The following is a 22,577-nucleotide window of genomic DNA, read 5'->3' as shown; positions in this document are numbered from 1 at the left end:
ATAGAACACTCATGAAAGAAATTGAGGAAGACAAAAAGAGATGGAAAATGTTCCATGTTCATGGATTGGAAGAACAAATATTATAAAAATGTCTATTCTACCTAGAGCAATCTATACATTCAATGCTATCCCTATCAAAATACCATCAACTTTTTTTGATTCATTCAAATCCCTATCAAAATATCATTCAACTTTTTTCAAATTTGTATGGAACCAGAAAAGACCCTGAATAGCCAAAGGAAGATTGGAAAAACAAAACAAAAACCAAAGCTGGTGACATCACAATCCCAGACTTCAAGCTCTGTTACAAAGTTATACTCATCAAGATGGTATGGTACTGGCACAAAAATAGACACAGAGGTCAATGGAACAGAACAAAGAACCCAGAAATGGACCTTCAACTCTATGGTCAGCTAGTCTTTGACAAAGCAGGAAAGAATATCCAATGGAAAAAAAGACAGTCTCTTCAACAGATGGTGTTGGGAAAATTGGTCAATCACATGTAGAATAAAACTGGACAATTTCCTTAGACCATACACAAAAATAGACTCAAAATGGATGAAAGACCTCAGTGCGAGACGGAATTCACCAAAATCCTAGAGGATAACACAGGCAGCAACTTCTGTGACCTTGGGTGCAGCAACTTCTTGCTAGACACGACTCCAAAGACAAGGGAAAGAAAGAAAAGAATGAACTACTGGGACTTCATCAAGATTAAAAGCTTTTACAACACAGGAAACAGTCAACCAAACCAAAAGACAATCTAGAGAATGGGAGAAGATATTTGCAAATGTCTTATGAGATACAGGGCTAGTATCCAAAATCTATAAAGAACTTATCAAACTCAATACCCAAAGAACAAATTATCCAATCAAGAAATGGGTAGAAGACATGAATAGACAAAGAAGATATCCAAATGGCCAACAGACACATGAAAAAAGGCTGAACATCACTTAGCATCAGGGAAATACAAATCCAAACCATAATGAGATCCTACCTCACACCATTCAGAATAGCTAAAATTAACAAGGTAAGAAACAACATATGTTGTTGAGGATGTGGAGAAAGGGGAACCCTCTTACATTGTTGGTGGGACTGCAAGCTATTGCAGCCACTCTGGAAAATAGTATGGAGGTTTCTCAAAAAGTTGAAAATAAAGCTACCCTACAACCCAGCAATTGTGCTACCAGGTGTCTAAAGATACAAACGTAGTGATCTGAAGAGTTACATGCACCCGTTTATAGCAGCAATGTACACAATAGCCGAGCTATGGGAAGAGCCCAGACAGGTGTCCATCAACAGATGAATGGATAAAGAAGATATGGGGTGTACACACACACACACACACACACACACACACACACACACACACAATGGAATACAACTCAGTCATATAAAAAACCCGAAATCTTCCTTTTGCAATGACATGGGTGAAACTATAGGGTATTATGATAAACAAAATAAGTTAATCAAAGAAAGACAATTATCATATGATTTCACTCATATGTGGAAATTAAGAAATAAAACAGAGGAGCATATGGGAAGAGAGAAAAAAATAAAATAAGACAAAATCAGAGAGGGAGACAAACCATAAGAGACTCTTAAGCATAGGAAACAAATTAAAGATTGCTGGTGGGATGGGGTAATTGGGTGATAGACATTAAGGAGAGCATCTGATGTAATGAGCACTGGGTATTATATATGACTGATAAATCACTAATCTTTGCCTCTGAAAGGAATAATCCATTATATGTTAATTAATTGAATTTAAATTTTAAAAAAAGTACTACATGTTGGAATAGGAATGCTGACTCATCACAAAGAATCCATTGAATTCTGTCCATCAATACTCACCAGAAGACTTTTATAAGCTTGACAACAAAGACATAAATTATAAAACAACACTTAATAGAGCTTACTATATAGAAACTAAGAACTTGCATATGTCAAAAGATGCCATGCCATCATGCTTACAACTAATTTGTGAATGGTTCAAAAGAAAAATTATACAAGTGAGATGGAAAAGAATTAAGCAAAGGTGATAAAATGTTAACATTTGAGGACTCTGGGTAGAGGGTAGCTGGTGATTCTTTGAACTAATATTGCAAACTTTTCTGTTGGTATGGAATTATTTCAAAAGAAGAAAAATATAGAAAAAAAAGAAGAAAAAACTTTAAAGGTCAAATATTGCCAAAAATGAAAATAAGAGACATATAATAGTATTGGAAAATAGTTGTATTATTAGTGATAGACAATGAATTATTTTCTTAATGTGTAAATCATAAGAAAAATTAAATGGCACAACAGAAAAGTTAATTGAACAGGGAAGTTACAAAAGTCCTTTAAGTGGCCAATCAGTATGTGTGTGTGTGTGTGTGTGTGTAGTCAAATTCATTATCAGTAAGAAACATATAGTTTTGAAAGCTGTGATAACATTTTGTCTTATAAATGGCCTCAAAAATTAACTACCAAAAAGGATTTGTGGGAGGAAGCTGTTCTGCTGATGGGTATCTCAGCTGCTCTAATAATCTGGTTATAATCTGGCAATAGAAAACGTTTTTAAAGATGTTCATTCCCTTTAATTTAGCATTTTCTTTTACTTAGTAGAGTTTTATCCTGAGGAAATAATCAGAGGTATGAAATTATATACAATGCAATTCATTCTCGTATGATTTAAGTAACTTTATATTAAGTCTCACAATCAAGGACTATATCAGTAAATGTTGGATTACTAAGTAGCCATGACCAAGATCCTATTTCAGAAGAGTGTTTATTGACACTAGGAAATATTCATAATATGTACACAGTTCACATTAGTCATCTTTGAATGGGGTCATTATTTTGCAGTCAGCAACCTCCTGATTCCATGAAAAGATGATCTACTTAGGTCATGGGACATAAACACAACTGTGATTCTCTTTCTGAAGGAATGAAATGGTTATAAGGAGCATCTGGGAAGCCTAACGAACACTTGGAGAGCCACCTCTGAAGAGTGACGAGGGCTTGCAATAAAATACTGTTTTCCCAGCCTAAGTGTTTTGTTTAACTCTGAAAAGCTTGTTCATTAGGATGGTCTTAGAAACAGAAAACATTGCTCCAGGATCCCTTTTTCTTAACATCCAACCTTCAATGCCTCCATGTCCTACTTTATGAAAATATGATTTATACATGTTCAAATGCAAAGTATAATCTAATTGTAAAAGTAGAAGGAGAACAAGAGATGAACTGGTCTTCCTTTCTCATTTAGTAAGGGATTCATAGGGGGGCACCTGGGTGGTCTATTGGTTAAGTGTCTGCTTTTGGCTTGGGTCATGATCTCAGGGTCCTGGGATCAAGCCCCACATTGGGCTCCCTGCTCAGCGGGGAGTCTACTTCTCTCTCCCCCTTTGTCATGCTCTCTCTCTCTCCCTCAAGTAAATAAAATATTAAAAAATAGGGAATTCTTAAAGAGATTAGGTGATATGCTCAGTTATTATCCTTAATATATAATAAACTGCTTATATATAATAAACCATTTCTCCACATAATGAGGAAAAATGTAAAATCCACAATGAGCAGGTGGACAATAAGTATGAACAAGTGAGTGACAGATGAAGAAATACAAGTGGCCAGTAAGCATGTAAAAGAATTTAAACCTCAGAAGTAAAAAGAAATGTACTTTAAAAAAAAAAAAAACAAACTTGTGTAATTCTTCCTTTTCCTTAACACATGACTCCAACCCCAAACAAGCAAACAATCTGACGATCATACAGAGGAAACCTCGGGTCAACAACTGAAAGCGGTCACATCCTTGCTACCATCCCTCTCCTGGTGCCTGAGATACACTCAACAGTAATATCTTGAGAAAGAAAAAGAAAAAGGCAAACATCACAACAGGGAAGTTAAATGGACAAGCAGGCCACAAAGAAGAGGGACAGTCCGAACAACTGAATGGGGAATATTTTCTTCACATGGAAGGATTCACAAGACTTTGACTTTGACTGGGGGCTCAACTGGATGGAAACATCAAATACTGTGCAAACTTCATGACGTATCCTAATTTTATAAAGCCAGGTTCAATGCAACCAATGGATCCTGGCTTCTGCTTCTTCAGGCACATGTGGAGAAGTCCAAGTTCTTAGTTTTCTTTTCCACCAAGGCCAAAAGCCTCTAACTCCCGTATTTGAACTTTTAGGTCTTCATATTTTGTAACAAACTCCTCTATGCGGTGAATCATGGTTTTATGCAAAACCAAGCTCATTATAATGCCATAAGTGTTAGCAGAATTCCCCTCAGATTACTTAGGAAGCAGTGCTTAATTCCAGATTGATAAAATGCCATATTAAGCCACTTTCTTACTTTCTTCATTAAGAATCAGTATTTTTCAATGAGTGATTTCATACAGTCCCAATTTCAAACTAGGTAGAGTAAAGCAACAAGAAAATTTTGGCAAGATCTGACTCCATTGTAGCTGATATTAAATAACCCCAGAAAATAACCAAATTTCCATTTGAGTTAATGCAAAACATACAAATTTATTAAGCATTCTGGCTGAAAGAGACCGCATTCTAACAACATGGCTTTTTTATCTGAAAATGCTGGTCAGCTTGCTTTTAGGAAAATAGATTCAGTGTTCTTATTCTTGTTCATTTAAAGAATGGTCTTATTTTCATAAAGGCTAATTGATAGCCAGTATTGCGTAACAGCAATATTACCTATTATGTTTTTCAAAGAAGAAAATATGCATATTTGCCTTTTAATTAGGCTGCTAAAGCAAGCACTTAGTTCTGATGGCTTACAACTTTACTATGGTCTTCCACAATAAAATAAGCTCTTTAGGTTTCTTAAAATCAACACAAGCCTGAGATCATAGCAAAAGAGAGAGGGAAAGGATGCTGTTTGGTTTTGTCCACAAGCAAGGGAGTCTCAAGTAATAATTTTCTCAGCTGAGTCCATTAACATGCACTGAGCATATGTATATATGGAATAGACTGCTTTTGCAAATAGAAAACTACTGTTAGTCTCTACTAGGAAGCAAATGCTGGGAAGCAAAACCTCCCTCCTCTCCTGGGAGGCACCTGCAGATCCAGCTCAGCATGTGAGGAAGGATCTTGGCTTCTACAAGATCAGCGGAAAAGCTGGCTCTTTAGAATTGTCCTGGAGTAAGCCTAGATTCCTAGCTCAGTTCTGGAGATGCTGACTTGGCCTTGGGTTTCTGTTTCACAGTAAGATGGTCTGGACTACCTTGGACTCTAGACCAGGGGTCCACAAACTACAGTCCTTGGGCACAAGCTGACCTGTTGCCTGTTGTATAAATAAAGTTTTGTTGAAATACGTGCAAGCCATCTGTCTGTGTGCAGCCCATGGCTCTTCCAGCTGCAGGGGCAGAGCTGAGTCATCGGCAATACCAAAGATCTTTACTCTGTGGCTCCTTAAAAATAATTGCTGATGCCTGCTCTGCCAGAACCTGGGATGGACGCATATTCTGGACTCCATCTGGAACCCACCCCAAGGCAAGTGAAAGCCATGATGTTATCCACTTTTTCACCAAGCTTTGCCATTTTGGTACATTTCAGACATGAATGTTCTTTGAGACTGTATCTTTGGAGGCCTTTTTGAGTGGGCGGGTTATCATGGAGGATAGAGCCATCCCCGTATTGCACTTGATCCCACACCATCCTGTGGCAGTGGGGGAGCACTTTCCCTAGGTTTTGCAGCATGGCTTGCTGCTGTCTGATATCTGTGCTCCCAAGTGCCTGTGCCTGCAAAGACTTAGGCTTCATTCCTTCTGGCTGAGATGCCCACTCCTCGGTAAACATGAAGGAGCTAGCTAAGCTTGATCTGTACCAATTTTCCATGGAACGACCAGGTTTATGACATAGAATGGGTGAGATTTAAGTGGGAGAGGATTTTGGCTGGTTTGGCAGTACAATAGAAAGGGGGTGGGTATGTTCTGATGCCTGTTCATGAGTAAAAATAGGAGGAAAGGGCGAGCTGTGGTTCTGAGGCCCTCACTTACTGGTGTGAATCATTCTGGTTTGTTCCGGCACTCCATCTTTTGTGTTGCACCAAGAGCTCCAGTGTAGGTGGGTAGAAGGGCAGGGCAGTGATGCTGAGAGAGGCAGTTTATGGTTATTGGGAGGCTTCCAAAATTGCAGAAGGCTGAGTGGAGCTTTACGTCACTTCAGTTTCTCAGGACTACTGGGGAATGGATTCTTGGAGGAATTGTCCTGCATGTTTAGTCTGTCATGACAGGAATGGATGATCAAAAGTCAAGCTATACCCATGGCACACAGAGGTCTATGGGCGTCTGCCCTGCTGTCATGGGAACCATATGAATGGGCGGGGGCTTGGTGCTAAGCTGGAAGATAGATTGCAGAGCTTATAAACTGATGGTGCCTGGGTTCATTCTAGTTGGCAGATGTATTTTGATGGGCCCATGAGTCTTTGACATTTTTTAATAAGTTAATTGTTAATATTTACAAGGGGCAATATTTCATTTAAAATCTGAATTTCCAACTTCTTTTAAAACTTTGAAATCTCTGGGCATTCTGGGGCTCATCCCTACCTGTCAGTGATCACCTACAGTGGAAGAATGGCTACTCTTTAGAGGGAACCCGAGTATTCCAGTTTTGTTTGTTGTTTTCCCTTACACCCAACCCATTTCTGACATTGAGGTTATCTGCCTGGCACCTGGCGCCTTTGAGTTTGCAACCCCTGCTCTCCGTGTTGCACAAAGAATTCATGCTTTTGCGACCTTATCTTCCTTGAGGGTCATTCTGTCTCCTTGTCCCTTGCTAAGAGTTTCTACCTCAATTACCTGCTGCAGTCTAATCATATTCCATTCTGACTCTACTGCTAAATGGAATAAACAGTCCATCTGGGGGAAGATGCCTGAACTGTAGTCATTAAGTGGGGAGAGCCATTTATTATATTGATCTAAGGGAATGTAAAGGGTCAACATATCTAGTGTACAAGGGTTATCTTGGCATAGCTAAAAACTAGCCTTTTACTTATCATTTCTTCTCCATACGTTTCTGGTGATGATGCCTCTCATTGTTTCTGAAGAAGATGAAAGCTCATTTGTCGGGACGCATTCACAGGATGTATCTGCATTAAGTGATACTGGAAATAAGTGTTGCTAAGACTCTTAGGTTGGTCTTTTAGAACCCCTGTATTTCTCTCTAGGTGGAACAAAAATGAGACGTGCAAAGAAAATTAAAAAAAAAATAGATACCTGTCATACTGTTGGGAGTCATAGGTTAGTAATCATTCTGGACCTTTTTTTTCACTGACACCTCCTACAAAGAAAAAGACAAGAAAAAAAATACCACAGGTTATAACCTGTATTTTCCATAATGTTTTTGTTTCAAACAATACCACATGCATTAATTAGCTTGAGGCAGTTTGTTACTCTCAACTCACAACTAGGGAAATTGAAGCATCGGCGGGCTCTGTGATACATGTAAATTTACAAGACATTTTAATTATAATCTCAGGGTTCCTTCTATAGATACATCTTTAACATCATTATTTTTATTCAAGATTGCATGTGTGTTTTTCCATCTCAATTTCGAGAACGCTACTAGCACAATGACTTGCTGCTTTTCCTGAGAGGGGCTAGGATAGACTGGGATCTTCAGCCTAGATGCTTCCTTCTCCAAGTGAGGAGGGTCCATCTCAGATTCATGCAGTGGCCTCCATTCCTGCTTCCAGCTCTCTCTGAGGCCAACCTGTGTCCCTCCTGTCCCTTCGAGGGTTTGGTTCCTCAATCTTTCCTAAGCAAAACAATTCCTGTGTTTACATAAGCTGTCAGGTTTCTGCCCACTTGCAACCAAGAGTCTTGACTGGTAACACCAATATTAAAATAAAATATTAACACAAATGTGTCCAAATAGTTTTGTTCCCTTTTTATGATCTCAAAGGTGAAACTGTAAAATCCTAGTTATGTTCTTGCCATACCATCAAGTAAAAAAAAAAAATCTTTGCTTTCAAAATTTCAATTGAATAGGCATATGACCTACAGAAAGGTATTGTGTATGAAGTAGAAAGTACCCAGAAACAAGAGAAGAAATCTGATTAAGGCTTTAAAAATATTGTCACCACAAAATTTAGTACTAACTTGCCTACTCAGTACTATTCTCATTTAGTATTACCATTACTGTAACTGTATGATTACCATTGCTAGAACATTAATAGTATACTACTACTGTTATTCTCATGGTACTTTGGCATTTGGTAGTATTTACTGCTATTTTCCTTCAATGACCTCTTGAGTTTTATAATGTAATTGCAGGAAAGTCCAATAACCCTCTTGTGTAGGCAGGGCTGTGGGGCCTCTTTTCCTGGCTGTCCTGTGGCATAGCATGGGGTCAGCGAAGCGCCCTACCCTGAGGACTGGGTACAGAGAAGGTCCACCACAGCCTGGGGCTCAACAGCTGGTCATTGAGGTTAAAGGGGAAAACAAAGTCCAAAGAGCTTAAAAATTAAGAAAGGGGTGTGTGTGTGTGTGTGTGGTCACGAAAGGAAACAAACTCGGTGAAGGCTTGCACTTAGTAGGTCAGTGAGGAGGAAGTATCGGGTGACGATGTGCCCGAAGGCTCCTCTCCATCCCGGAAGGGCTGAGTCATGGTCTGCACATCACTTGTTCAGCAAGTCCCACTGCTCACGGGCAGGGAAGAGTCCTCAGTGAGACCCAATGTGGTCTGCGTCCTGGGACCATCAAAGGTGAAGCTCCTCTCACAGCTTCAGCACCTCAGCACCAACTGAGGTGGAGAATGGCACGCAGTTTAGCCTCCCTAGGCAAGCTCCGCTGGAATGGAGGACATTCCTTATATAGGAATCATTCATTTCTTTGGTCGGTCAGTCCAGAGGCCCTAATTGAGGGGCTACTCTGCTCAGGCAGTCCCCCAGGCTTTGCCCAAAGATAGCCCCTGGGCCTGTCCAGCAGGTTCTGCTAATGCAGCAGGGGGAGAATCATGTTAAAAAAGGCAAGAATGTACACAGGTTTCCCCTTGGGCCTGGGAATCAAAGGGGGCAGAGATCACTTTTACCTGGGACTATCCAGAGAGGCTTCTCAGTAGAGGTGATCTGGACCTGAAGGCTCTCTTCTTCACTAGACCTTTCCACAGGTCATGATTTAATGCTTTCTTCTCATTTGAGTGCTCGAGGCACAGGGACTACTCTGGGTTATTATTATTTTTTTTGAAAGATTTTATTTATTTATTTGACAGAGAGAGACACTGTGAGAGAGGAAACACAAGCAGGGGGAGTGGGAGAGGGAGAAGCAGGCTTCCCACAGAGCAGGGAGCCCGGTGTGGGGCTCGATCCCAGGACCCCGTTATCATGACCTAAGCAGAAGGCAGACGCTTAATGACTGAGCCACCCAGATGCCCCCACATAATTTTTTTTTTAACTAGTGCAGTTTTAAGGAGAGTTTAAATACTAATTTGAGTTTTTAAAGCTGCATGGCTACTGAGCCAAAGCAGACCAATCAGAGGGCTACAGCAGGTCTAAGGGAGAGATGAAAGCAGCAAGAACTAGGATGGTGACTGCGGAGGGTGAGGGACTCCAGTGACATTAAGGAAGTAGAAATAGTAAGACACTGGGATGGATGCTATTTGAGCATTTAATACTGGGCTAAAAACCAGGAATGCAAATAGGTTAAGATAGAGGCTATTAGCCCTCAAGGAATTTATAATCCATTTTACCAGCTGTCTGGGAAGGCAGAGCCTGCTGGCCCGGAGTGGCTAAACACACCAGCCGCATACACGGTGTGCCAAGAGGTGGTATGGAGAATCACTCAAGGCCGTGCCTTCTTCCGCCCACTTATCACTCTCAGTCCAATGCCCTGTCCCTTAGGTGAAGCTCGTTCCCCTTGCAAGAATGGAGAAGTGGACATTCACCTCCAAAACACCTAAAATGCATTTATATTTAAAAACATACAAAGGATGGAGAAGTTGTTATTGAGTTATATGAAACTGGAAAGCATACAGCATTATTACAAATACGTTGGAAGTAGGTCCACGGACTCTGGGAGACACTGAGCTCCATGCAACCTACTGTGAGCTCAGAGACCATCTTGGACTGCGTGGATGGAAATGCAGCCTATAGGACAACAGTCAGGCCATGTCTGGGCTGCTATATTTTAAGAGAAAGCCTCAAGTAGAATGTTCAGGTTGATGGAAAACACATCTTAAAGAAACGTAGAAGGCAGTCACATGAAGGTTAGGGGATGATCTTCGAATATCTGAGGAGCTGTTATGTGGAAAGAGTTCAGGGTGTTAGAGGACAGAGGATAGCTGGAGAGGTGCTGCTGGGGACCCCTGAGGGGACAGGGGACTTTCTCTGTTCGACAGAAGGTGCACATCTCCAGGCAGGAGAAATTGCACAAAGGTGCACCTTCTCCCGACCTCGGGCTGCTCTTGTTCTTAGGACAGATCAAGCCTCTCTTGAGAGGCTTTCTGCAGCAAAGCAGGTGCCAGGTGTGTGACATGGTTCCAGGGATTTGATAAAGGCCTGCTCCATGCTTCCCCTTAAAGTTCTTCTCTAAAGCTTCATTCCTTTAGCTCTGCAGATCTCAATTGCTCGGGGTTGGAGGTGGGGGGGCACTCTGGTCTACTTAAAGAATATAATGAAAGTTACAGTCCCTTTCCCTTGAAAGATGGGTAGACGATTTGGCAAATATATTCAGACTTAAAATGGTAGTACAAATACAACCTATTGAATAGGATGAAAAGGAGACCTGCTGTTAGGAGTTAGTTGGACAGTTAGGTAGTCAGAGCCAGGGTCCCCAATAAGAACGTATGGAGTCAGGACAGCTAAAACAGCATTAACATCCTGCTTTGCAGCTTAGACAGGACCTCACTAGCATTCTGCTTTGCAGTCTTTGCAGAAATGACTTCTGCAAAATGTCCTACAATTAAGACAATTAACCACAAAGCACTTGTCACTATCACAACCAAGGGGCAGGTAAGACATAACCTCTCAGATGTCAGCAGAAGAGACCATTAGCATATGGACATTAACCTAATAGGTAGACAGATAGGTGACCAAAGCCCTGATTGGCACAACACAGCACATCCTGATTGCTTAAGATAGTTTCGCAAAAGAGCTCATAAAACCCCCTCAACATAGAAACTCCAAGGACAACCCTCTTGTGTCCCTTCCATCTCCAGGAGCTTTGCATTCTTGCTCAATACACTTTGTTTTGCTGCCCACCACTCTTCGGATCTACTTCTACATTCTTTGAAGTGGTGTGACCAAGAACCATGGGCAGTAAAGGCAGAGAAATCCTCCAGTGTGAGCTATTTTTGGTCAGGGGCAAAGCAAATGGGACCTACAAGCAGTAGATCTCTTTGTGGGTGGAAGAAAGATGGGTTTCAGAAAAGCAAGGCTAGAGGCTAAAGAGGAATTCTTTAACCCCAGGATTTGGTCTAGGGCTACTCCATTTATGCCATCAGTCACCTTCACAAGCTCTAGATGATTTGAGATGAATTATTCATGTTGCCTGCTCCTAGAGGGCTTAGGTGAAGAACCAGCATGTACCTTAGCAGCAAAAGAGTTGACCAGAGGGATAAAAGATGTGGTTGGAAGCACTGAGGAAAGTGTGATTAATTCTATCTATATGAGGAGGACCAACAGTGACATTTGAGCTTGGCTTTGAAAAATAAGCCAGGATATTTTCCAGGAGAAGAATAAAGAGTATGGCCCATGATCAACAAAAGAACAAAATGTAGAGCATCTTGGCACAGGATACATGATTTGGGGTGGGGAGGGAAAAGAACATTCCCAAGAAAGAAGCTGCAAATACACTTAGGGGCCAGATGGTGGAGGGTCTTGAAAGGTTTGCCATGGAAATCAGACTTCATCATAAGGGAAATAGGGAGCTAGGGAAGGTCCTGAAAAGAAAGACCCAAGTTGAGAAAGGTAAGTCTGCTGTAGTGTGGAGAGGACTCCTCAGGAGCCAAACCCCTTTGGTGGCACCTCTTTGTGCAGAATCACTGCTATTTTTTTTTTTCCTGTCTCAGTGTTCAAGGTCGCAAAGCTAGACTAAGGCCAGAGAGAACACCTCTAACTCTATCTTGGAAAACCCCAGTGCAGTTGCCCAGACTGCACAACATTTTGTCCCCTTGTGTCTCCTTTTTTTTCTATAGAAATGACAACATTAAATGGACAACGGTAAAAATTACCCCTTGAAAAATCTTTCCATATGGACCCAGTGAGTCATTGCTTATATAGTCTGTACATAATTAACATGAAACCCCACATCTCCCTCTCGTCTTTACATCAACCTTTTTTAGGAGGGTGCTGGTAGCCTTTTCAAGGCCATCCTTCTTAGTGTGCTTCTCCTTGGACCTCTCAGGAGTGAGGGCACCAGAGTATCATGTGGTCTGATGCATCAGAACAGTGAGATAAGAGCCGCCTGGGTGGCTCCAGTCGTTAGGCGTCTGCCTACGGCTCAGACCATGGTCCCAGAGTCCTGGGATTGAGCCCCACGTCGGGCTCCCTACTCGTCAGGAAGTCTGCTTCTCCCTCCCTCTCTTTTGCTCTCTCCCCCTGCTTGTGCTCCCTCTCTCTCTCTCTCTGTAAAAAAAAAAAAACAAACCCCAAAACAAAACAGTGAGATATATAGGACTTATCTGTTAACACTTGAACAGGGGCCTCATGGGCTGTCTAAGGAAGCCATGAGTGTACTGGGGGGTGGGTTGGGGTAACATTCACAGGCAAATCTCTTGATTCAGTTCAAAATGTCAGATACCTGAATGTTAGGTTACCACAGACACTAAGCTGTGATCCTTAACGCCAGGAAGTCTCTCAAGGGAGGACACGCCCACCCTCTCACCTGACATTGGCACCTGACACAAACATAGATAATCCATTCTTCCTAAATAGAAGGATTTTAGAGGTCATATCAACATGAGTGGAGGGCAATGCTTGCAGATGTGTCTTGAAGTTGTGTTTGCCTAGCAAACAAGTGTTTGTACTCTGTTTATTTGGTACTGTGGGGCATAGGGCACTATTGGACTTTATGGGATGGGACCAGAGCCCCCTCCTCGACTTGGTCCCCACTCTGGCCTTGTCATTACTCTGTGGCATCTGGAAACACAGCTGTGTGAAGGCAAATGGCTGTCCCTTCAGAGTGGTCTGCACCTCATGCAAGGAAGACAATGAGGTTGTGAGTATCCATCAGGAGCCTTGCGCCCCCATTTTGAACATCTTCTCCCTTCTGGAGTTTCCCTCTCTATCCTCTGACCCTTATAGGGAAGGGCCCATTTCCATCAAAACTTTGACTCTGTCATTTGGGAAACTTTTTTTTTTTTTTTAAAGATTTTTAAATTTATTTGTTTGAAAGATAGAGATCATAGGTAGGCAGAGAGAGAGAGAGAGAGAGAAAAAGCAGGTTCCCTGCTGAGCAGAGAGCCTGATGTGGGGCTCAATCCCAGGACCCTGGGACCATGACCCGAGCCGAAGGCAGAGGCTTTAACCCACTGAGCCACCCAGGTGCCCCTGGGAAACATTTTTAAGAACAAGTTCAAGCCCAGGTATAGAGGAAAGACCTCCAGAGTGGGCATCATTGGGCATCATTCCAGACGCTTTCTCAACTCAGTAGGCTGGCCATCTCAGACGGCTCCTTACCTCTCTGAGTTTCATTTGTAAAATGATGTCAAATTTACCACCCTTCAGGGTTATGATGAGGACCAAGGGGATTTAAAAATGCTTTGTAGATTTAAAAGTAGGACATCAACATAAGGTTTTGGAAGATTTCACTACTATTGTAGTCACTATTATGATCTACTGATCTCTTAGCCAGGCCCAATCATCCCTATGTTGTGAGAAATTGGAACTTCTATCTGGCCTCTGCTTTGAGGTTACCCTGAGATGGTTTAAAGACTTACAACAACACAGAAGTCCACCTCCCTAGATCCCATCATCACCAAGATAAAATGGAGGTGAAATTTCTCCTTTCTTTCATCTGCCATTCTCCTCTTTCTAGACTTAATTTTACCTTTTGGGAATTTTCTTTCCTTTCAAGGTTACCTTTCATGGTCACTTAAATTTGTTATGGGGAACAAAGAAGGTTGGGTACCCAGATGAATTTGTCCCCAAGTCTATAACTTCCTAAATCAGCCCCAGTTGTCCTTTGCTGAGGTCTTTGTATTTTAATAGTAAATCTAGGTTCCAGTGAAGTGAATATATAATGGTTGAATATATGGTGATAGTAATAAGAGGTCAAATAGAAGAGAATAGAGGCAAGGCGTAATTCAAATCATACCACACGGTTATCCACCTTTTCTACCTGGTAAAACTAACCCTACTTGGCAGTGTTGTGTAAGAAAAAAATCAATAAGAGGAACAATTGGAAAAGCCAGCACAGTTAGACTGGGAATGGGCTGATTAAAATGGAACACAAGGCTGCAATATAGATGTGGAAAAAAGTAGTAGCTTATACTTGTGCTGTGGCCCAGGCGTTAGTTGGAGTGGATCACCTCTAGGGGCAGAAGGAAGGGACAAAATTCCTCTGCTGGATGAGGTGGGCAAGCAACTAGGGTCCCACATAGGGGATATCAGCAAATGACTATTGAATGGCAAAGCTATAATTTTCATTTGGCATTTTCGGCAGTCGCTGAGAAGTTTGGAGAGTGAGATAATACAACCAGGATCTGTGATGGAAACTGAGCCTAATTTGCTGCGGCTGATTTTTTTGTTCTTGGTAAAATGATTAGCCTTGATGTCTACCCCACCCACCTCTTTTAATTCAAATCCAACAATCTCCTTGTGAGGCTCATTACTGCTCTTCGTTTTAACCTATGTTCATGCTAAATACTTGTCCCTTTCGCTCTCTCTCTCTTCCATTCTTTTTCCTTCTCTCTCCCAGGTAAAGTCACTGCAGCATGGAAAGAGTGTGGGTCCTGCCAGTTACCAACTAGAGTAAGTCAGGGGATGTTCAAAGTCAAGAGTCATTGTTCTCAGGGTGGGACAAGGTCATCCACCTCAAAGTGGAATGTTGACCCATGGTGGTATTCTTCAATTCTGCTAGGTTCTGGGGCCACAGCCTGAGTAAAATCCTGTTTTCTGCTTTGAGGACTAAGTGGTAGGCAATGGTAGGAATGGGGTTCTTGGGCTTAGACTGAGGTTTAAAACAAAACCCGCCTGTGAATCTAAAATCATCTGTTACATTCACTTTATCATCACCTTGAATGGAACTCGGAACAATTTGTAGCCACATAACGTAGTGACAGAAAAGTCAAGAAGAAAACAGCCAGTAGAAGTTTTAGGAGAATCAACTTGACGCCGCCTAGGTTTACAGAGTACTTGCCTCCAAGCTACCTTTCTCTGCAGGGGGACCATCATCTCTGAACGTTTCTCAGAGAAGAAGCTTGTCTTTTAAGAGGAAGCAGATGGGTGGTTTGAGGAAACATCTGACACAGCAGGACAAACAGCTTCAACAGAGGCCTTGTTGGCCAAAGCAAGCAGTTAAAACTGCCTCTACTGACACCTGGTGGAGAATAGGTTAGCTTCCCTGTGCCAAGGGAAATAAAGTACGTGTGCTTGTGTGTGCGTGTGCGTGTGCGTGTGTGTGTGTGTGTGTGTGTTGAAGGCACTGGAAACGAATTCATCATGGCAGGAGAATTAAATAACTCCCGAGGAATGAGGATACCACGCAGAACCACCAGATGCTTGAATATATAATTGTGGTTAGGTGACTCACTAAGACACATGCATGAAAAACAACAAACGAGAATGTGAAAATAAAACATTAGGACTGAAGCAAATGACTTATTATTGATTTCTTACAAGTGTTTGATGATGAATAAGGCAACAACAACCAACAAGAACTTACTTCCTGCACCCGTCTCCCCACTCTCCAGACCCTGGACAGCGTTTGACAGAGGGAACATCTACATCCTGGGAAGATGGCGTCGCCCAGACTGGGCTTGTGCTCTCTGCCTCTGGAATATGCCGTGAGCTCCTTGTAGATATATATTTTTTAAAGATTCTATTTATTTATTCTACATAGAGAGAGAGAGGGAGCGAGAGAAGGAACGCAAGCAGGGGGAGTGGGAGAGACGGAGGCAGACTTCCCGCTGCACAGGAAACCCGATGCGGGGCTTGATCCCAGGACTCAGGGATCATGACCTGATCCAAAGGCAGATGCTTAGCGACTGAGCCACCCAGATGCCTAACCTTGCAGAATTTTAATCCTCAGGGAAAAATACTCATCTTTCCTAAGGAGGTCTTATGAAGACTGATTTGCCCCTGAAATCACTTTAAGAGGAAAACCGAATTCTCCTAACAAATATCGTTATCATTGTTTACCACTTCTTAAATGCTAAGTGGTGGGAGGTGAAGGGGGGACTATGTTACACAGTTCCTGAAGAAAGATAATTCACACACTTTACATTGTCTCCATTCTCCCCTTCCTTGGGTTCCTGTTTGATGCTGCTTGATGAGGGTCCTTTGGGCCAACTTTATTGGTAAAGGCAATGGTTTCTTGTCCAGTGTCATGTGCATAGGACAACACACACAGCTTTTTTTTTGGATTTTACCTTTTAACAATCTGTTTTAAAGGTGATTTTCAGGAATGCACTAAGAGCAATTACTAGTTCAAATTTGTATGAATGAATCCATTGCACTTAAGTCATAAAGGAAGGGCTGGGGCACTGAATGAGAATTTAGCCTTGTTATTTCAAAATAACGACAGGAACCATAGGGAAGGATTGAGGCAGGGAGCTGGGAGGGCAGATCCCGGTGGGAGACAAGAAGGAAAAGCCCCTGAAAGATTCACGTAGTTCTAATTTTCTTAGGTTTTTTATTCCTTGGTATTTAGGTTAAAGTTAGAATGTATATTTCTTCAAATGCGCTGACTTGAATGGAGGATTCTGGGAAGAAAAAATGTGGAAGTCCACATATCCCTCCTCCTGGAGTTCTGGGACACAGAGATCCCGACTCTCTCCGTTCATGGCACCATTCCTGTTTCAGTGATTTGTTCACAGTGACCCCAGGTCAAAAGAAACAAACTTTCTATTTTTTTTTTAATTTTTTTTTTTAAGATTTTATTTATTTGACAGACAGAGATCACAAGGAGGCAGAGAGGCAGGCAGAGAGAGAGGAGGAATCAGGCTCCCTGCTAAGCAGAGAGCCCGATGCGGGGCTCGATTCCAGGTCCCCTGAGATCATGACCTGAGCCGAAGGCAGAGGCTTTAACCCATTGAGCCACCCAGGTGCCCCAAACTTTCTATTTTTTAAGTAATAAGATCCAAACAGCCTAACAGTAGTGTGTGGTGTCTGACAGGTGTTGCTGGGTTTCCCTTAAAAATCAAAGACATTCCACGGCATAATCACGGGTCTGCCATGGCACTCCCAGGGTGTCTTGAGCATGAACACAATTGTGGGCGTAGGTCGCCATACTGTCACTCTCTTATCCCCTGATGCCATTCCCCTGCTACTGTGAGTGGCTAGGAGTCACTGGACAGTCCTACTCTTTGATATTCTGTCTGATTTCACAGGCCTGCAGAGAACACTCTGCCCCTGCCTCTTGCTGGGTGGCAAAATCATGGCCACCAAGGTTTATCCCAAAGTGCACAGCTAATCAAAAACCATTAGCTATGGACCAGAGAACACATTTTAAAAAGTGGCAACAAATCCATTGCACCTTATCAGTGGACTTCTGGTACTCAAGCCACCCTCTTCCCCCTCTCCTGGCTCAGGTGCTTCTTTCCTCAGCTTCTCAAAGTGTGGCCCCCAGACCAGCAGCATCTCCCAGGAATGCTGTAGAATGTAGATGCTCAGGACCTAACCCAGATTCACTAAATCAGAAACTCCGAGGGTGGGGCCAGCAGCCGTGTTTTTGACAAGGCCTCCAGGCGATGAGTCTGGTGTGTGCAGGAGTTCCAGAACCTCTCATGGCTGTCCGGCCTCCCTGCACTTGCCTGCTCATGACCCAAGATCAGAAGCTAAAAGGTGGGGACCACCCCTTCCTGTCCCCACCCGCCGGCCCAGGGATCAGCACGCGGCAGGTACTCAAGACACACTTGTTAGTGACTGAAGCTAGGGTATTTCTCCTTCCTGATCCGGAGGGGTAAACACTCTGGCCCGGCCTGCACCTCCGAGAGGGTGCCGACGCTGCGTCTAAATCATCTCGCATTTCTTCTGGGTTGTATTTTCCATATTTATAAATCAGCTTTCCCTAAATCCTCTCCAAGATTTTTACATTCCTTCCAGCTCAGGAAGCCAAAAACCAGATGCCATGACTTAGCCAGTGTGTTTCCCGCTGGCGAGGGGGGTGGGCATTTCTGCATGTTTCTTAAATTCCATCCTCCGAGCATTGTGATTATTTTCTGAACAATAGAATGAGATTGCTGATTCATGCTCCGCTCACGGCGGCTCCAGGCATCTTTTTTTTCCCCGCTGTACTTGTGCCGATATAACACAATAATGTTCTATTCATCTCTCTGAATTAAAAATGCCAACAGCTCAAATGCCAACTGAGGGGTTCCCCCCCCACCTTATTTAAAGGCTTCCCACAAATAACACATTTTGAAATATTATACGGCATTCACTTTGAGCCATTTGGCTTGGGCAAGGATGGTCAGCCCTTATCTTTTCACCAGCCACTCCCTGCACAATGCCAGGCACACCGCAATTATACAGTTGAATGAGTCACCTACTCGCTTCCTGAGGTTCAAACCTTATCCTTCTATTCCGTCCTGATAGATGACAACAAACCCTCTGTCAAGTGTGGGGAGAAAGCCCAGTTCTCACATTCAGGCTCATGTTTGGATCCAGTCAAAGAAGGGGACCGACATCCTCAAGTTCATGCAGCCTCAGCCTGCTGGCACACTGCCTGCTCTTCCCGTCCTGGCCTTCCCGCAGCCGTGAGGTCTCTGGTCCCCTCTCTGCTCAGCCATGCCAGGAGTGGCCAGGGCCAGCTGTGAATTTTTGTTTCCCAGCTGCAGAGTGGAACTGCTGAGACGGCTTCGAGCTCCTAAAACACTAATATCAACTGGAGCCTCGTAATGAGTCACCTGGGTGGGTTTGCAAAGTCCCAGTGCCCAGTGTGTATCCTCAACCAGTTTAATCTCAGACCTCAGTTTTGTAAAGCCGCCCAAGGGGTTTAGATGTGCAGCCGAGGTTGAGCCCCACTGCTCTAAAATAGTGTCTGGGGGCACCTCCCTATTCTGCTCTTGCACCATTTCGATCTCCTTTCAACACGGTGGTCAGAGTGGTCCTTTGGGAATATATAAGTCAGCAGGTGAGCTCTCTGCTCGAAAAGCTGCTGGGGCGCCCATTATCTGCCCCATTCGACTCTCTGCCATTGTCTCCTACTTTGCTCCCTACTTCAGCTTCGCCAACCCCTTGTTCTTCCTGGAATATGTTATCCTTGCCCCCACCAGAGAGAGTTTGCATGGGCATTGTTCCTCTGCCTGAAATGCTTGACCCCCAACACCCGCTAAGTCTTGCAAACCTTAACTTCGCAGAGATGCCTACCTTGACCGCCTGTTCCTTGCTGACTTGCCCTTCCCTGTGCACTGGCTTCCCCACTCCCCTCATCCTGCTCTAGTCTTGCGTTTCCCACAGTATGTAGCATGTCTTAATATGCTGCACACCTTACTTCTTTTCTTCTTGTTACTTATTGTTCTGTCTCCCCATGCTAGGAGGTCAGCTCCTTGAGGCCAGCGGTCTTTGTCTTGTTCACCCATTTCCCCAAGTGCTCAGATAGTGTGTGGCACACGGCAGACCCTTAATAAATACTCGTGAAATGAAGCACGATGTTCTCTTCCGTAGGTGGTAGTGGAGACGGGGGCTGAATGGAGGAGGGAAGGCTCAGTGAGGCATGAAGAAAATGAATTTTCTCAAAAATGACAGATTTTGCAGGAACACTTATCATTTGATTCTAATTATAAGTCAAGGGAAGGGACCGCCAGGCGATGTCTAGGTTAAAAAAAATCACACAGAGACAGAAAGCTGATGGGTGGTTATCTCGGGTGGGGCAGTAGGGGTGGGTGGCATGTTGGCTCAGGGACGGGAGTGCCTGCTAATGGAGCAAGTGCTCTTTGGGGGTGACGGAGATGCCCTAAGAGGAGATTAGGGTTAGAACCGCACGACTCTGTAAAATACTAAAATCCGCTGAATTGTACACTTTTAGTGGGAGGACTCTGTTGCGTGCGTGAATTATGTCTCAATAAAACTGTTAAAAATGCACTCTTAACGGAAGCATCCTACAGTGTCATATCTAAAGCTCAAAAAGAAAAAGCTGTTATTATTTCTTATCAGTCATCTGGATTTTCCCTGGCTTGAGTTTGGAATCAGAGCTAGGATAGACTTCTTAGCCCTCATGGGTTGTCAGAGACATCTATTAGTCAGTAAAGAAATGCAAATCATATTTTTGAGCAAGGTTTAACGCAAGAGTAATTTATTTGGATTAAATGCCTTTCCCTTAATAACTTCCACACCTCCCCAAATTCTGGTCTTTTTCAGGACCAGCAGTTTTGGAAAGCAAGCAGCCACTTTGTGTGCAACAGAGCTTCGTACAGATGGACACTTTGGAACTTGTAATGCCAAGAAATACTTTAGCCATGTTGACATTTACCATCTACGGATGACCACTTATTCCACACAGAGTTCTGTTTGTCTGTTTGTCTGTTTGTTCTGTTTGTTGAAATGCTGCTTGGCCAGCAGCCCTGTGAACCTCTTTCAACTCATTGATGTTCTGGTTATCTATGAACATGTATGGAGTAATAACAGCATGTTATGATTAAAGTGATGGATGGCAACAGCTCAATGGGGACCATGATCCCTCCCCTGGGGAGCTCAAGAGCAAGCCCTGTTAGGCTAAGAAGGGCGAAACCTTCCTTCCGCTCACCTGACCATTTCTCTGCTCACGATCTTGACATGAGCTTGCTAAGCATAGAGCATCTGGTTGAAGGTCAGGATGTCAGGCTGCTCAGAGTCCTGCCTTCAACCATTTCACCAGGCAGTCCCTAAGATGTGAGTCAGGGTGTGGGGACTGCTTGGGGACTGCTAGGTCTCCAGGAAATTCCCGAGGACACAGCCAATATCTCATCAATAGCCAAGTGAAGGGAAGAAACATTTACAGCTGTTTTCTGTTCATTGATGAAACAACGGGTTAGAAAGTCAGAGAAACTTGCCCTGTTTCTCCCAGCTGGTGAGAGGAGGACTTGGGATGCGAACCCAGAGCAAGTGTTCTTGATTGCTGAGACACTGCTTCCCACCCGCCATATGCACATCCCTCAGCTGGGTGCCATGATGGGCACAGGGATGACTAAGCCCTCCTCGTTCCCTCTGCCAGCACTGCCCAATGACAGAGATGACAGAACATAATTTTAACTAGAGGGTGTTGTGTTTGGTACTCTCCTAGAAGTGCAAAGGGCCATGGAATTGAAGTACGTGTGGGAGAAAGAGTTACCAAAAAACCCCAACTCTTCAAAACATAGATGCTCTGCAAATCATTATGTCATCCTTGCAGTGGAGGTCACATCAGTCTTCCTGGTCTAGATTCAGCTGTGAACTGAGGTTGTGCATAGGGTGGGTGACTGGGCTAAAAGGATTCTGAACATGCAATCTGGATGCTTGAGCAGAGTATCTACATCAGCCTGTTTTAGTATCTTTTGTACGCTTCCCTATGGGGAAAAGACAGTATGTGTCTTACAGAGATGTTATGAAGATTAAATGAGTTGATGGGAGAGAAGTGTGCATTTACCAAGTTTCACCCACAAGCTAGGCCTGTGTTCATGTCTCTGGAGTTCCTGTCTCTGTTACATGTAGGATGGGCCCTTACGTATAGTAAGTGCCTCAGTAAATGTGAGTTGTTATTGTTATGTCTCATTAATCATAGATTCTAGAAAATTGGTTAACGGCATAGGGTTCCGGCCATTCTGTTGCACATTGAGAGAGGAGCTGGCAGGCTCTCTTCCTGAGGTGACTGAGGGGGATGGAAAGGGAGTCAGGGAGAAGAGGGCTCACTGAGTGTCACTGCCATCTGGGGAGAACTTGGTTTACTCCATACAATATTGCACATACTATTTGTCAGGGCAATTTTTTACAAATTTTTTACAGAACAGTTGGCAACATAAGGAAAGCATGGGCTTTCCATTCTCTAGCCTGCTACCGTATAAAAGATTTGATGAGAGGATAACTCCTTTCTCTGAGGGCAGCAGCATTTGTAAAACTGACTCTTTTGAGCAGCATTGAAACAATTAGTGAGTACCATTTGGGTATTCTCTGTTGGGACTTCAGCTAATGTTTTCTCTGTAAGGGAACATTTACAGCAATAGTTTACTACTTCCCCTCAAAAACATAGTTTTCATCTAAAAATGATTGTTTTAATGGCTGTGATTTGGTACCCTTCTGTTTTACCATCTCTAAGGTTATGAAAAAGTTTATTGTAAACAAGACCCACTTGGCTACCCATTTTCTTATATGAAAGACACTGGGCCTGGGTCATCAATTTGCCTTGTTGATTTTACCAGCCAGAGAGAGAAATGAAGCACAGGATTTTCAGGAGAAATAAATTCAAGGGATTGGAAAACTAAGATTTCCAGAAAAAGAGAAGTCCGCCAGTTGCTAAAACACCA

The 22,577-nt window shown here is 43.2% G+C and overlaps 1 protein-coding gene and 1 long non-coding RNA gene across 15 annotated transcripts in view; one reads left to right on the top strand and one right to left on the bottom strand.

The window, feature by feature from the left end:
- Positions 1 to 22,577, bottom strand: part of THRB (thyroid hormone receptor beta) — a 384,236-nt gene that overhangs the window by 98,515 nt on the left and 263,144 nt on the right. For 11 of the 14 annotated variants that reach the window (XM_059162479.1, XM_059162477.1, XM_059162472.1 and 8 more), the window contains one exon: positions 7,217 to 7,280. The exons of the other annotated variants lie outside the window; for them this stretch is intronic. In XM_059162479.1, coding sequence (XP_059018462.1) covers positions 7,217 to 7,238 — 22 coding nt within the window. In that variant the 5' untranslated portion in view covers positions 7,239 to 7,280. The remainder of the gene's footprint in view (positions 1 to 7,216; positions 7,281 to 22,577) is intronic. 14 annotated transcript variants of the gene reach the window in all.
- On the top strand, positions 13,071 to 20,836 carry LOC131824483 (uncharacterized). The gene is made up of 3 exons (XR_009350875.1): positions 13,071 to 13,156; positions 15,852 to 15,955; positions 20,461 to 20,836. It is a non-coding gene; the product is annotated as an uncharacterized LOC131824483 (long non-coding RNA).

This window comes from Mustela lutreola, chromosome 2 (assembly GCF_030435805.1).
Source record: "Mustela lutreola isolate mMusLut2 chromosome 2, mMusLut2.pri, whole genome shotgun sequence".
In the NCBI taxonomy this organism is placed as follows: Eukaryota; Metazoa; Chordata; class Mammalia; order Carnivora; family Mustelidae; genus Mustela; species Mustela lutreola.
The sequence above is the reverse complement of the archived record's forward strand: the minus strand, read 5'-3'. Positions and strand labels throughout refer to the sequence as shown.